Here is a 17,215-nt window from a genome sequence, read left to right as displayed (position 1 = left end):
TCTGCACTGACAGCATAGAGCCTGCTTGAGATTCTCTCTCTCTCTCTCTCTCTCTCTCTCTCTCTCTCTCTCTCTCTGTCTCTCTCTGTCTCTCTCTCTCTCTCCTTCCCCTTCTGGTTTTCTACCCTGCTCATGCTCTCTCTCTCAAAATAAATAAACAAACATTAAAAAAAAAAGGAAATGTATCAGCCTAAATGACTTGGTTTATACAGTCTCAGGTTTATATATCCTAATTTCTACTATATTTTCAAAGCCCAGCAAAATGTCTACCGTTTAGTAGGTGTTTAGCAGTTTTTTTTCTGAATGAATGAGTGGCCACAGAAGCATATAATCTAAAGTTTCAAAGACAAACTTGTTTTCTGCAGAAAACAAGATAGAATTAGGCTAAGGCCAAACAATAGACATTCAGTAAGGTTTTTATTAATTGTTTTTAGTCTTAAAAATTTTTGTGATGTAGAAAATTCAAAGGTGGCTGAATGTATATTTATAAACCATACATTAGTGTTGTTTACAAACCATACATGGGCATTATTTACATAATCTAATACAGATTTAGAGGTTGCCAGTTCTTTTTGTCCTTAGAATTTTTTTGATGGAGTTTTAAAATCATGTAAGCATAGGCATTAAATCAGTATGCTAGACTGACCTTTGCTAGAATGAGAAGGAATTTTTAAGAATTGCTAATCACTGACAATGCTACACTAGACTAAAATGTACCAAAAAACAATACAAATGATGTTTAGGGCTTAAATTGAAAACATTTAAGGATATAAATAGATATAATTTTAAATTGCAAACTATAATTAAAATGAAAGGAGTTTCATGTTGGGGTTACATTAGATGAAAGAATGTATGTTTAAGGTATAGGGATTTTTAAAAATATTTATTTATTTATTTTGAGAGAGAGAGAGAGAAAACACGTGAGCGCGGGAGAGGGACAGAGAGGAAGAGAGTGAATCCCAAGCAGGTTTCACAATGTCAGTTCAGAGTCTGACATGGAGCTTGATCTCACGAACTGTGAGATCATGACCTGAGTCCAAATCAAGAGTTGAGCACTTGGCCAACTGAGCCACCCAGGCACCCCTAAGGTATAAGCTTGTATAATGCAGAAGATTCAGTCATTTCAAAAGAGCTGAAAAGATCGCCTTATGATTTCTCTGTAGAAAGAAATATTTGTAGATGATTTACCTGGATAGTTTCTACCTCAGTTTAATGTATTTCTATAATTAGGCTGCTAATTCAAATAGTTAGCTGCTCCTGAGACTTCGTATAAGAAATAAAATTTCTCTAAATCAAAATTTATTTTACATTCATCAGGGAAATATATCTTACGGTGAGTCATTCTATAAGATAAAAAAATAATTTTCAGTGTGCATTCCACCATATATCTGGATTTTCATGCATTAAGATTACTTGAAATACATTTTATTTCCACTTGAGTGAATGAAAGATGAACTGATATTAAGCTATTTTTTCGGGAAGGGGTATTTCCCTTAGATCTTTCTGTGTTTAGGAAAATAACATATTAGCTGCATTTACACATTTCTAAGAGTGAATCAGTATTTCTTTTTAATTAACCTGATGTTTTAGGAAACCAAATAATTTTGGATACTGCTATTTTGACAGAGTTCCTTCAAGGTAGAGGCTGATTTACCCTGTAAATGGTAAGCTTGACTTTACAGTCAGAAAATGCAGCTATCACCTATATTTAAGATAATTGCTTTAAAAGATTATTTGCAAGAGTAATTTCATAACTCTTCATGCCCCTGGGTCTCTTTGCCTGTGATTTTGAGTTAAATTTTTTTTTGAGTTTGTTTCATTTTCTTTCTATTGTCGAACATTCTTCCAACCACTCAAGTAATTTATTAATTTTTACTGTGAGTGTATGCACACTGAGAATGTTCTCCTGCTGCTTTCAATTAAATCTGCAGCTCCTTGCTCTATTAATCCATTAACCTTAATTCTGAGGCATGCATCCAGAGATTATTATTATGAAACATTTGTGGCAACCTCACTCTTATTTCAGGAATATTTTTTAAATTATAGAAAAAAGATGATGTCCCTGAAAAAAACACACAAAAATCAAGTATAAAATATGCTTTTTACCAAACTTAAAATAAATTTACAGTAACTTCAAATAATATATAGATTTGTTCCTAATGCAATAATACTAAAAACAAAATTCACTGTGATTATGGGAGAAGTGTGATGTACCAAAAAGGGCTGGAATTCAGTAGTTACTATTTAGTATCAGATTTAAAATGTGAATGAGGAAATGTTTTCAAACCAGAATTTTCTTGGATAGCTAGCAGTTTTGTTAAATCTAAGCATATTTGTTAAATAAAATAAATAGTCCCCTGGAAAAAAATGCTAAACAGTTTATCACATTTCTCCATTTTAAGTATTTTTACTCATGACTATTTAATATTCTTTACAGATTCTTGCAGTGTCAAAAGTTTTTTTCAATGTCTGTGATCTCTATTTTACTTTAGGTCTTCACTGGGATCTTCACAGCAGAAATGGTTCTCAAGATTATTGCCATGGATCCATATTATTATTTCCAAGAGGGCTGGAATATCTTTGATGGAATTATTGTCAGCCTTAGTTTGATGGAGCTTGGCCTGGCCAATGTGGAGGGATTGTCTGTACTGAGATCATTCAGATTGGTATCTACTTAGACTATGTTTATATTCTGTCACTGGCATAAAATTTATTTTGAAAATGAATCAATATGTATCTTATATTTACTTTAATAATATTTTAAATCTACATCAATATGCATGATACTCTAAGAAAATACATAAATATTCCCTTTAAAACTAAGAATGATAAAAATGGTTGAAGCATTTCATAATGATTAGTTATAGAGGGTAAATTTAAAAACACATGTGCGTCTAAAATTATGTTTTAAATTCATTAACATTTTTTTTGTTTCAACTCTGTAAAGAAATGCAAATAAAAACTTCAGGCCTCAATTAATCTTAGCTTTTTTTTTAAGATATGTGGATATTCTTATTTTTTTTAATGTTTATTTTGAGAAAGAGATAGAGCATGAGTGGGGGAGGGGCAGAGAGAGAGAGAGAATCCCAAATCTGCACTGATAGTGCAGAGCCCAATGCAGGGCTAGATCTCATGAACCGTGAAATCATGACCTGAGCCGAAATCAAGAGTCAGATGCTTAACCAACTGAACCACCTAGGTGCCCATAATCTTAGCTTTTTATCAACCTTACTTATATTAGTGGGAACTACTTTAAAGGAACATGTAGGAAAATATGTGATACCATTAGCATTTAAAACAATGGTGTAACAAACGTTTTTATATTTGTCAAAAAAATTATTTCAAAATATGTAAAATTTTATTGGAAATTAAGTAAAATGTGTATTTTTTTCAAATTGAAAGGAAGACTTCATGTAAGTTTTTTAAATCAAATTTGTTTATTTTAGTTTTATTTTATAAATATCCATTAAAATATATAACTCAGATTTTTAATATTTCTTTTTACTCTAAAATGTAGTCTGAGGGTGACATTAGTTTACCCAATCCAATTTAAAACACTGTAATCAAAATATTAATTTGTTTCTAGGGATATATCTGCTGATTAATCAGAATGTTTTATTTATTCTGAAATATTTTCTTTTACTTTTACATTTAAATGATATGACTTGATTTACAATTCTAGCATTGTTAACTCTTTTTTTCTGGATTTGAATTTTAGTATGGTTTGAGATTTTCATATCCCTCAGAAGTAGGTCTATAATATGGTATACTAATAAAACAATGTCTAACTAACTTCTAAAATTATATTGTAATTATACTGAGAGTATTTTTTCACTTAATTACAGCTTCGAGTTTTCAAGTTGGCAAAATCCTGGCCCACCCTGAATATGCTGATAAAGATCATTGGCAATTCTGTGGGGGCTCTAGGTAATCTCACCTTGGTGTTGGCCATTATTGTCTTCATTTTTGCTGTGGTTGGCATGCAGCTGTTTGGTAAAAGCTACAAAGAATGTGTCTGCAAGATCTCCAGTGACTGTCAACTTCCACGCTGGCACATGAATGACTTCTTTCACTCCTTTCTGATTGTGTTCCGCGTGCTATGTGGAGAGTGGATAGAAACCATGTGGGACTGTATGGAGGTCGCTGGCCAAACCATGTGCCTTATTGTTTTCATGTTGGTCATGGTCATTGGAAACCTTGTGGTACGTATGTATTACAAATGCTCATATTTAAGAACAAGATCAAACTGTAGCAAGGAAGGTGGCCTGATGCAATAGACAGCTCTGGTTTGATCTTCAGTAACTTAGACTCAAATCCCAGGACTAGCACTCTGAGTTTGGGGGAGTTCCTTAGCTTCTCTGAGCCCAAAGTTTCCCAACTCTGACACTGGAATAACAGAGCTGAAATCTTACGGCTGGTGTGAGGATTAACTGAGGTACATTTGTGAAAGTTTGGGAGCAAAAATATTAGTTTTTTTCTTTGTTTTTCTTTTTCAAAGAAATGCTTTTATGAAGAATAATTTAATCCCAATATTACTGTTAAGGCTTGAATTATTTTTTTATCCTATCTTTACTTTGAGAAGAAAATGATCTCCAGTAAATCTAAAAATATAACTGTCTATTTTATATTGAAATTGATCTTTGCACATTCATAGTTCATATTGTTGGCTCACTCAGAGGCATAAGTTGCACATTACCAAATTTTGAAGATAAATTTCAATAAAATAGGCTATTATATTGTAGCTATGTATTGTAATTATTCAAATGCCTTGGAAATGGTCTAAATATATCCTTCCCTGAATTTACTTTATTAAAAGAAAATAAGTTATTGCAGTTTAAGGTTTCATATGTATGGACACTGACAAGATTTTAAAAGCTTACTTTCAGTTCTGACCTAAAAGCACAAATGTAAAAGCACAATTCGCATATTTATGTGTTTTGATGCTTAAGTTTCTCAATTATGTGTGGACAAAGTGTTCTTTATGCCATCATACTGAACCTTTCCTTTGAGAGGTACATTTCCAGTTAGACTGCTTAAAAGAATGCTTGTGGAGGGATGCCTGGGTGGCTCAGTCAGTTAAGCATCTGACTTCAGCTCAGGTCATGATCTCATGGCCTGTAAGCCTGGAGCCTGCTTTGGACTCTGTATCTCCCTTTTTCTCTCCCCCTCCCCTGCTCTCACTCTGTCTCTCTGTCTCAAAAATAAATAAAAATTAAAAAAAAATTTAAGAATGTTTATGCAATAACTGTAGACATGCATTTTTTTCAGAATAGTATATTAGGAAGCTCTAGATTATGAACAAAATCTGATACAGAAATAAGGAAACAAACTAGGGTTCTTGCTTTGATGGGAAGTGTGTTAACCTTATATATTTGCATTTAGAAATCTCTGCTGTTATAAATTTGTGGCCATTGGATGAAGGAATTTATATTACAAGTATACTGTTTTAACACATACCACTAGGCTATCAAATAAATAAATTCATTATTTATACACACAAAGCTAGACACATTCTCTAGACAAACTAATAAAATGAAATAAAATGACTAAAATGATCTTTTTTTCTCATTGGCTAAAACCATAAATTGGGATTTTTGTCTCTTCACTGGCAACCCTGAGTAGACAACTAAAGTCTTAGAAGTTTTCTTATTGTCCTTCTTCACGAAAGAAAAGGCACTTGTTTTATCGTTTCACCCTTACGGCAGGTAGAAGATTTCAGGTCCTTTAAATAGTGTGTGATTAAGACATGCGTCTGAAATACAGTAAGCATTCTTGAATTAATTTTAGTAAAGATCTATGAATTCCCTGTTTAAGTTATTAATTTATGAATACTTCATATTAATGTAGCAAATTTTCTTGTTTTCTTTTAGGTTCTGAACCTCTTTCTGGCCTTATTGTTGAGTTCATTTAGCTCAGACAATCTTGCTGCTACTGATGATGATAATGAAATGAACAATCTCCAGATTGCAGTAGGAAGGATGCAAAAGGGAATTGATTATGTGAAAAGTAAGATACGGGAGTGTTTCAGAAAAACCTTTTTTAGAAAGCCAAAAGTTATAGAGGTCCATGAAGGCAACAAAATAGACAGCTGCATCTCCAATAATACTGGAATAGAAATCAGCAAAGAACTTAATTATCTTAAAGATGGGAATGGAACCACCAGTGGTGTAGGTACCGGAAGCAGTGTTGAAAAGTATGTAATCGATGAAAATGATTATATGTCATTCATAAACAACCCCAGCCTCACTGTAACAGTGCCAATTGCTGTTGGAGAGTCTGACTTCGAAAACTTAAATACCGAAGAGTTTAGCAGTGAGTCAGAACTAGAAGAAAGCAAAGAGGTAAGAATGCCTTTAAAGTTTTTGTGGCATTTCCTATAATAACCATGCATTATGGTTATTTAGTATTTTCATTATGCTTATATGCATTATTAAAAAGTATACTGAAAGTCATATATATGACAATGTTGGAAAATTATGAGATATTCTTTATTGGGAAATCCATTCATACAAATTCCAACTTTCCACAGGAAATCATCATTCTGTGTAATTAGTATATTCATCTTCTTGACAGTTTGAAAATCTGGCTAAAAATTGTGGCCTGTCAAAACATCAACCTTATTTAACACATTCTATTCTACACTACGTTATGCTCTTTAGATGAATCAGTGAACCGTATTTTGTTGATCATTGTGAAAGTGTCATCTCCTTACCTTCTATATTAGGTTTTGCTATGATTTTTTTAATGTGAAAGTTTTGTGTAGCTTTTGTTCACCTCTGAAGGTTTATTGACTATGACAGAGTGTTATTCATTTATGAAAGTATTACACATATTAGGACAGTGCAAGAAGCACTGGTTACATTTTTCCCAAGGGTGAGCAAATCTATAAGGTATTCCAGATTAACTTGAAAAATGCTAAGAGCTACTTAGAGAACCTCCACTTGAGGATTACAGTTAAGAAGTAAAAGTTGAAAATCTGCTCTTATTGTCATATTACTGTTGTTCAAAATAAAACAAAGAAGAAAGGGAATTGTTCCTACTGTGTGATTAGAATTAATAGGATCCCACAATAGCCACTTAATGGTATTAATTCTGCAGTTTTTCGTTGTGAAAAACAACATTAAAATTTTTACTACTATTCATTTTTGGACTTCTAACATCCCAGTAGGAAGTAAGTCCAGTACAGAATTATAAAAGACAGATTTTAGCTTAAGGGTATGATATTTATCACCACAGAAATCAGACCAATGATGTCTGATTTTGTGAGCATATTTTAAAAACCTCTCTTTTTAAGAATGGTATCAATAGAATTTGTATAAGTAATAAGTAGTTGACAATGTCATAACTCATAGCTCCTGATCCTTTCTTTCAGGCATTTCAGCACTGCTGAGATATATTATAATACCAAATTTGAAAATTTTTTTAAGAGGTACAAATACATGCAAAATGAGGTATAATATTCTTGGAATTCCACTCAAAGTCTGCTTAATGAGCTCAATTCTAATTTACAAATTGCTCATTCTGATAAAATAAGAATTTAATTCTAATTTTGTTTTTCATCCCTAAAATAGACCTATTTAAGAAAAAACACCAATTAATTAATGAGCACTTATTGAGCACTTTCTGTAAATTCAGCACTCTGCTGGGCTACTAAGAGTAAGGAAGAGTTAAAGGAGAACTCTGTAATATAACCCCTTTTGGGAAATCTCAACATCTTTGAGGAAGCTAACATTAATTCTTAAAATCATTCAAGACCTATTAAAAAGTTTTATCCTGCAGGACTGAATATAAAAATTAGAGATAGTGAGAAACAGCAAGAACATAGCAAGCTGCTAAACGGAAGAGATAAAATTGAAATAGGCGTCCAAGTTTGGGTCAAATATATGATCAGGAAGCCAAAGCAAAACCCTACCAAAGGAAACTCACAGTTGAGAATGGGCTTAGTATTAAGGTGTAACAGTGGAACAATCAGCATGAATAAAGTACTGGCTGAGAAGATACTGGAAAATATGTTTGGGTGAGTAAGGTGTTTCAGAATGTAAAATCTTTGAAGTGGAAAAGTTTAGAATTGGCGATACAGTCAATAAGGAGCTATTTGTTCTGAAGCAGGGGAAAGTGATGTTTTAGGCAAGTTTGTTTGGTATCAGTGAATTTATCTTGGGGAATGTGGTAACAATCATTTGATAGCAATGAGGTGATGAAATTCTGGGCTAAGGTAATAAGTATGGGCACTGAGACCTGGCAGTTTGACAAACTAGTAAAGAAAGACTCCGGGAAACTGGAAAAACAGTAATGTCACTGAAATGGCCTTCTTAGAAAGGTTACCAGGTTTAAGTAGGAAGAGGAAGAATTCAATTGGAATATCCTGAATTACAAGTGATCGTATTGGGAGTAAAACCCTGGAGGAGAAATCAGGGTTTAAAAGCAGATTTGATAATGCAGATTTCATAATTACCTGATTCCCTGAAAATAGAGCAACTTACCAATGAAGTTAAAATGAAGAGAAAATAAGGTAAGATTAGGGACAAGAGTAGCTTGGGGTCAAGAAGAGGTTTAAAAAACCCCAAAAAACAAAAAAACAAAAGACAAAAAAAAAGAGGCAGAGAAACTTTTGCTACATTAATGTCATAAATTTTATCACATTGGATTTATGGAAATTGAATATCTTAATTTCTTTCTACCAAAAGGTTGATTTCCAGAATATTTCAAAAACTCTATAGTGCCCACAGATATTTCAAATGGTTGCTTAGAAGAGTATCACCTCATTGTCATATCTTCTTAATTGCTAGAAAATCATACACTTGGTGTGTGGAGACACAATGACTTTATTATTAAGTTCTGGAAAACATTTTATCATCTGAACAAAAATTCCTTTTTGGTGACTCTTTTTATAACCATTCTATCCTCTTCCAAGCTAAATTTTGGATACATGGAAACCAATAATAGAATGTAATGAAATTAAAATTATGTAAAATAGCTGGAAAAATTCATCAAACTAAATAGAAAAACTAAAGACTTTTATAAAGCTAGGATAAAATTTCAGATTATTTCAAAAAGTAGAAATAAATTCCACACATTTTATATGGATGATGTTTTAAATTAGTACTAAAAAAAACCCTTGAAAAAGTAATAGGGCAATTCTCATATATGCTCACACAAAGATTAAAAGTACATTGTTCTTAAAAATAAAAGCAAAAAATTAGCATGTTCTAACATAATACAGTGGGTTTAAATTCCAGCAAAGTTCAGTTTTAACCTGAAATTTCTCAAAACTGCTGGCACTGAACATAGGTCACATTTCACATGCATATTTATGTTGGCTGGGTTATTCTGTCTTATTAATAACTATTGCACACATACACATACACATACACACACACAAATGAAAAGTAACATATCCATAAAGTGACATTTTGGTTCATGCTTCTAAGTTTTTGACCACAAGTAGAAAAAGAACACTGAGCTATGCTTTGAAGAGCACAGAATATCCTTTCTTTTTGCTGACAAAGTAAGAAATCATACAACCTAACCAACAGAGTGATACATTTCTCACTAAAAAACAAAACAACAACAACAAAAATCCCTGCAATATATTTCTGATTTAAGAAGAGGCAATAAATTAATCATTAACTTAGATGGTATTTGAAAACTCTAGTCACTCTGCTCCTTACATTCATATTTGTCATATTGTATAATGAGCTAAAGTACAATTGGGAGAAATGATCCCTAAAATTCTTGTTAGAGATAAAGATATGAATTGCTGTTATTATATTTGTAACATATATATTTATACATCTATATCTAAATCCATTATATCTATATATTTTGGTCACTAACATAAATGAGATGGTATGGAAACAAATATAAAGCTTTGCATGAAAAAATGTAAGAGAATTAAAGGTATAGATTTCAAAACAGTGATCTTTTTATATTGGAAAAACTTGGAATCATACAAATCTTGTGACAAGATCGTAATGTAGAATTTTGTTTTTATATTTTTAAAGTTCACGTAATCATGATTTCTTGGAATATTTATATAACCGAGTTTTTACAATTTTGTTTATAAAAGGTTTTATTGTCTTCCGAGGTGAGGATATAGAATAAATGCTCTTAAGAATCATATTTGAAGTTGAATTCCAAAGCACAATCTAGCAATATCATACTCTGACCTTCACTGCTTACCATTCTTACTTCTCACAGGGGTAAAACCAAGCTGGAGCCATCAAGAATGCAACTCTGGTGTTTTTTAACCAGCCAGAGGCTCGTGCCATCACTTTTACCCGGGTTACCCAAGCAAGTTGTACATGTACAATCACTTTCTAAGTAAATTTTGACTGGCCTGCATGCTACTCAGCTCTGTTCCTTCCCCTGCCATGGCAAGGAAGTGCCAGATGTGCCCAGCTGCTCTCTGCTGAATCGTGTGACACATCACAGCATGGTCAGGAGACACGGGCAGTCCCACATCATATTTGATTCTGCTAATGAGTTTTCCAGTATAGCCTTTTAAACTTTTAAAAGCAATGATTGCATGCTCTATAGGATTTATATCTATTTTAAAATATGATAGGAATGTTTAAAGTTCAATGTAGTCAAGAATTTAAGAGAGCATGCATTTTTTTTTTATTTCTCTGCTTTTATTTCATTAAAATAAGACCACAACTCTTTGTTGTTGTTGATTCAGCCCTTATAAGTAAATTGTATACTAAAATGAGTCTCACAGGATTTTTTGATAGTGCCATTTTCAGATCATTATATTCAGATTCATGAATATAATTTTCAACCCTTATAATTCATTTGCTCCAGATGGAAATGTTTGCTTTCATGTTGTTTTTAAGGCTCTGTGAAAAACAAAAGCAAGGTGATCATAAGTTTTTGGATATGAAGGGCCATAGTCTGTATGTATTTGGGCACCACATATCTTGGATTTTTATGTAGTTTAGGAAAGTTGTTGAGTCATATGTCTGCAAAACCGTAAGTGTTCATTGGAAAATAAAGAAGGAAGCATCGTGATATGGGATAGGAAAAGTTCACTGTATTTTTATCATTAAATAATTGGTCCAGTGTATCCATTTAAAAAAAATTCCTTTATCTACATTAATTTTCCCTAAATGTCCTTTCTACCCAAAACTGAGCAGGTAAAAAAGAGACATAGAAAATGTCCTATTTTTTAGTATTAAATATAGTTTTATGAGGAGTAAAGGGCATCTCCCAAGACTGCCATAGGTTTGTATATAACTAAGTCTTTATTTTCTTCACCCAACTTTCTCTTGTTGATATCAGTGCTTGCTGGACTCTCAGCCAGAGGGTGGTTCTGGGAGGGGAATTACAAAGCAGAAGTAGAAAGTTCTTGAGTATTGGCAGTTTCAATACTTTTGGTGAAAAAAAAAAATCTAACTAGAGTTTGGAGTTGTCTCTAGGTTTAATTTATACCTGCTCTCTTCTTCCTTGGGGATAACTGAGAATTAGTTGGAGAATGAAATCAATTCAGAAACAAAATTATTAATGAAAAGTAGGGAAAAAATACAGGTCCCTGCTGATTTATACAATTTTTGTTTAACAATGACTATTAACTTTCAATGACCAACATTAGCCAGTGAAAAAAATCTGATTTATTTTTTCTTCACAAGCAGGACAGAATTAAATGGTACTGGAGAATTATCTTTTACATCATGTTTATAACAGTATTCCCTCCATTTCAAAGTCTTCATGGAAACTGTAAATAGATACTTGATGAAGACCTCAAGCACGTGCTCTTCTGGAAAAGGCACTGTGCTCTGTTTTCAGAATCTGGAGAGCAATGAAAGTACCTCTGGGCTTTCTCTGTCTTGCTCTCAGTGTCTTCCAAACACTCTCTTTGTGAAACTGAATGTGAGGCAACTCTTCCAGAGGCACAGATGGGTACGTCAATAGCCATTTTAAACCCATTGTGACCTTTAGAGAACTGTTGTGGTGTGGTAGCGTACTTCTGTTGAAATAAAACCCAATTAAGGCTAGTTTAGATGGAAATTTTGTATATCTTCTCAAGATAAGCCAGTTTTTTTTTATTTTGGTTTCTTGATGCCCTTTTACCTTACTTTTCAACGACCACATAATTATTTTCACTTTCAAATATCATGTTCTTATTAACGCTGTTTTGAAATTAAAGAAGCACCAGGGCTGTTGCACTTTTAAAATATGTTGAGGCAAAGCCACATACACGTGGTTTATATTTTTAGCCATTCAGTAAGTGGCCTAGAAAAGAGAACTATTGGTTTTAATCTTGTTCTCCCTGCCTTGGACAAGCAGCCCAATGGCCTCCTGGTGTGTCTACCTATTCTTCAAGTGAAAGATCGTAAGTCAAGATATGGATATGCATATCCAAAAGATCAGACTAAGGCCCTGATAGTATGTGCGATCAAAAAATTTTCCTCTTCTACTTGTAAGACAAAACTCAGAAGTTATGAGAGAAATGGCTAGATTTTAAAGGCAATCTGTAATGGCTGAATCTTTTATTTTTGCCTCTTGAACCATATAGCAGTTTGTGAGAGTCAAGCATTTGATAGCTGACTGAAAATAAATGAAATGTAAGCGCATTTCAGTGGAAGTAGGCCAGTTGCTAACATTCTCTTCTATCTCTGAAAGTTAAATTTCATGTTTTAATTGGATAAAAATCAAGAGCAATATTCATCACAAAGGAGAATTTCTATATGAGTTCATGTTATTAGAGGGAAAAATGGTCTCACGGCCTTTATGGGTGCTGATTCTGTCATTTCTTATGAATGGTATTTGTAGTCAACCTTCTTGAAAACTACATATTCAGGTACCATGTCTTTGAGAACATGGTTCTTGGATCCGCGTGCAGCTTCCACAGTATTGCGCCAGGCTTCTGCTACAGCCAGGCATGTTTTCTGTGGCTGAATTAGGCCTGGAGAATGTTGCATCTTAAAACCTGCTTTCCAGTGTGCATTTGTAGAGCATAAGCCATCATCCCTCTGTAGATTCAGTAGTTTCTACAAGGGATGGAAGAATCGAACTTTTAAGTGCCATAAAATATTGGAGGGGTAAGGAGAAAATAGTACAAGAACACAAGTTTGAACTTGTACTATATGGTTTATATGGAAGTTTTCTACAGTTATGCCTATATACCTAATTATATTTTTCTAACTACTTCTAAAAAAGTATTAATTTTTTTATTTAGTATAGTATTGAGTTCCTTAATATGGAAAATTTCATTTCAGGTTTCTTGGCTTTTTTTTTTTAATACCACTGTAGTATCACAGCTATGGCAATATAAAGAAAGTAAGTTATTCTTTGTGTTTATCATCAGTCACTTGCTTTTAAATCAGTTACATGCTTTTAAGTAAACTTGGAAGTCATTTTGGTAGGGCTATGATAAAATGTATCACAAACTATGCTCTATCAGAGTATGAGTGCCAAATATTGAAATAACTAGAAAATGTTTAGATTACACAGATGGCATTATATCAACGTACAGGATTTAAAATTTCTAGGATTTAAGTTTCTAGGGTACAAATTAATTCTTTAAAAAGACAGCAGTAACATCCTTTATGTATACAGTGACTAAAGCATATCAGGCAGTATATCATAATTAGTAAATTGTAACTTAATAAGAGCACATTCTAAGCTTTACTTTATAAGTAAATTCACAACTTTTGAAATTTTATATGGTTGACACAAGATTTTTGTAACTTCATAGAAGAAAATGTATGTATTTCCCTATGACAAAAAAAAAATGTGGCCTGTGAAGGTTACAACAGAACAAGCCTGATACTCCAAGTTAAGAAGAATTAACTTATGTCAACTTCCACGGGGAAAGGAGTTTCCCACAAAACACTTCTTAGTGAAATGAACACTAGCCTACCAACTAACTTTTCAGCTTTGGTGCATGAGGGTCTACAAGACTCTGAATATTCCTTAAGAAACTTTCTAAGGTATAAGTTAAAATCAGAAAATCAGGAAAACTTAAAATCAGAAAAACTCCTGAGTAACTGTGAAGCAATTCTCTATGTAAAATGGGTTCTGCTTGTTTGGAAAGAGTAGAATACATGTGGAGTTTTGGAAGGGTGGTTTGTCTGTTTTTAAAACCCATGTTTTAAAATAATAATGCCAGGCAGATAGAGACAAACTAACTCACTACTGACCCTCTATTTTACAATCTTTACAATGTACAATGCATAACTTCCATAACTATTTAGAAAATTGAAAGCATTTATATCCAAACATGTTAACCACATTCACAAAAACATTTATAACCTAAAGACAGTACTAATAACAAAAGACCATCCAATGGTCAGTACTTGGCAATGGTAGATTCAGTTGTCATTCAGATTAGCAGCTACTATTACTTGTGTCATTCAGGTTTAAGTTAGTATAGTGTTTGTATTTAAATATAAGACCATCTGTAGACTATGTGGCAGACAAGTATAATGTGAAAAATTGAACATCTCACAATTATATTAACAGTGGTAAAATGAGAAGAGTATGTTTTCTAGAGTTGTCAAATGGGAAAGTATACATGTATTTGTATATCTATACACATATGCTGATTACTTTCTTCCTTCATTGAATGTCTGCCAATATTTTAGAACATTTCTTTATTGAATGTCTGCCAATATCTTAGAAAAACATTTGGAAATTTCATGGGTTTTTATTGCTAAAATATTATTAATTTTAAATAATTCCTATTCATTAAAAAGGTATTTTCTAATACAATTAAATAGACTTCTATCAAGGCCATTATTGAATTATGTATCAAAGTGGAGAGATGAAATTACCTAAACACTATAATTCTCTCTATAAAAGTAATACAAAATGCATTCAATCATTTATTGGCACTCTCTAAATTTGATATAAATATTTAGTGTTTATTCTGTGCTTGGGTCTTTTGGTATATGTATGTGTGTGTGTGTGTGTGTTTGGTATATACGTTTATGTATGCATACATAAATATATAATTTGTACCTATGTAAAATTTTATGTACATACATAATTTATATATATTCATGAGAATATCTGATCAAAGCAATCATGTATAATGACCTAACATTCTATAAAATTTAGCATAAAGAAATCACGCAAGAAAGAAAGGCTTCATGGAAGAGGTGATCCATGACTAGGCTCAGAAGAAACTGGTGAATTTGGTTTGGCCAATAGGAAGAAGAAATATGGAATGTTTTATAACTAACCTCAAAATAATTTGGTTTCTTACTGGTTTTATTTATACAGTGGATATTATCACTGCCACTCATCAAATATAATAGTGTTCAACCCATAAGTCACCAGTGAAATTGGAAGGGAAGAGTTAGTCGCTGAATTCAAACAATTATCCAGTATTTTCTTTGTTATATCAGAAGCTGTTACAATTCTATCCAGTAGTAGCTTTTCTGGGATTTTCTTAAAAGAATAAAGATATTCTGGTTATAAGCAGCAGAAAAGTCTTGCGGGAAGAAAATATGTCTCAGTGTTTCAGCTCTCCAAAAAGTAGAGAAATTTAATGATAAAAATTCTTGTACTATAATGATCCTAAGAACCATCAGCTGAATATGATGGCCTAGTTTCTCTCTTTAGCATACACAAGACAAGGAGGTATTTTATTATAGAATTGTATTTTGATTTAAAGTATTTTTCATAATATATATTCATAATATATTTAATTTTCATAATATATTTAGTTGGGCATGATTAACCTCACCTTCAAAGTAACATCGCAGGAAGTATCATCTGGATAGTACTTTTCAACTAGTTCACAATATAAAATATTAAACTACATTTGCATTATGATTCCAGTGAATCAAGAATCTTAAGCCAAATTTCCTCCAATATGACCAATGTTTAGGGAGTCATTTGGGGATTTTTTTGGTAACACATTAACTCTTTCAGAAGGCTAGAGCACAGCAACCCTTACCACTTAGCTACGAAAGTTAATGGGGGCTTTGGAACCATTACCATGTCCATGTGCTGTTTTATTCATCCTAAAATCTTTACATTGGCCAGGCTGTGTTGTATGTCATGTCTTTGCATCAGTTTTCATAAAACACTGCAAATCCATAATGTCTTCCCAAGTGATCTCAAAGTATTTATATGTTTATTCTTGTAACATTAAAGTGGCTCTTCCCAGCCATGTGGCATGTCACAATGATTTATTTACAGGAAAAATTCACAACTTGGTAACATGTTGAATTCAGAATGTGCTCCTAATAAAAGTCTATACAGATTCTGCCCAATGCCATTTATGAAGAAATTTCCATTTGATTTAGGATTCTTTGGCAAGTATTGAAGTCATTTAAGCAGTTCAAAAAGAGAGAGATAGAGAGACAGAGAGAGATCCATCATCTTTCTGCTAGTAAAATAAGAAGATTATGTAAGCCAGAGGAAAAATATAGCCCAAAGTTGAAATATAATGACTGTGACTAATGTCAATGTGCTGCTCTTTCTTTCTAAAATTACAGAAACATGGACAGTAGTTTGAGACAACTGGTAATGTTCTTTGCTCTGAAAAATTCCATCATAAGAGGTGGAAATTATAATCTAATTTGATGCATTTTAACTAATATAATCAGTAGTGGATGTCAACATACCAAAATTTCATCAAACTATTTTTGATTTTGTCTGAGTATTAATGCATTAAGCTATTTTCATATGGCACTCATATACAAATGGAGATCATAAAACAATCAGTATGACCCATCATTTCCAAATCACCCACGCTGAATGCTGTCTTACTTTCTTCTGTCTGAATCAGGTCAGCAGTTCCATTGTTTTAAGTAGTAGGTCTTTAATTATGTTAAATTATTAGTACCTAATGTCAGTAATGTTAATAGAGTCAGATGTAATCACCATCATTTTTTCACACCATGACAAAGAGTTTCCAAATTAGCTGAATAAAAGGGGAGAAAAATCACAATTTGCAATGGGGTTTTGTTTCCAGAAATTAAATGCAACCAGCTCATCTGAAGGAAGCACAGTGGATGTTGCTCCCCCACGGGAAGGTGAACAAGCTGAAATGGAGCCTGAGGAAGACCTTAAACCAGAAGCTTGTTTTACTGAAGGTAAATAATTTCTAATATGATTCAAATGCAATGCCCCTTCTTTTCTTACAGTGGCTGAAAATACTTCACTTGAGGGAACTATTTTAAAGAAATGGTAAATACACTTTATCTTTGCTTTTTCTTTTCTTCTGAAAAGTTGATTTATCTATATTTCCAGATTACAGTGG

The 17,215-nt window shown here is 32.6% G+C and overlaps 1 protein-coding gene across 1 annotated transcript in view; it reads left to right on the top strand.

Annotated features, from left to right (window-relative positions):
* The window catches only part of SCN3A (sodium voltage-gated channel alpha subunit 3), a 115,951-nt gene that overhangs the window by 77,791 nt on the left and 20,945 nt on the right, over positions 1-17,215 (top strand). The window contains 4 exon segments of the mRNA XM_043576930.1: positions 2,493-2,666; positions 3,846-4,202; positions 5,871-6,341; positions 16,928-17,048. Coding sequence (XP_043432865.1) covers positions 2,493-2,666; positions 3,846-4,202; positions 5,871-6,341; positions 16,928-17,048 — 1,123 coding nt within the window.

The sequence above is a fragment of the Prionailurus bengalensis genome, chromosome C1 (assembly GCF_016509475.1).
Source record: "Prionailurus bengalensis isolate Pbe53 chromosome C1, Fcat_Pben_1.1_paternal_pri, whole genome shotgun sequence".
NCBI classification, from domain to species: domain Eukaryota; kingdom Metazoa; phylum Chordata; class Mammalia; order Carnivora; family Felidae; genus Prionailurus; species Prionailurus bengalensis.
This window is presented reverse-complemented; position numbering and strand designations above follow the sequence as displayed.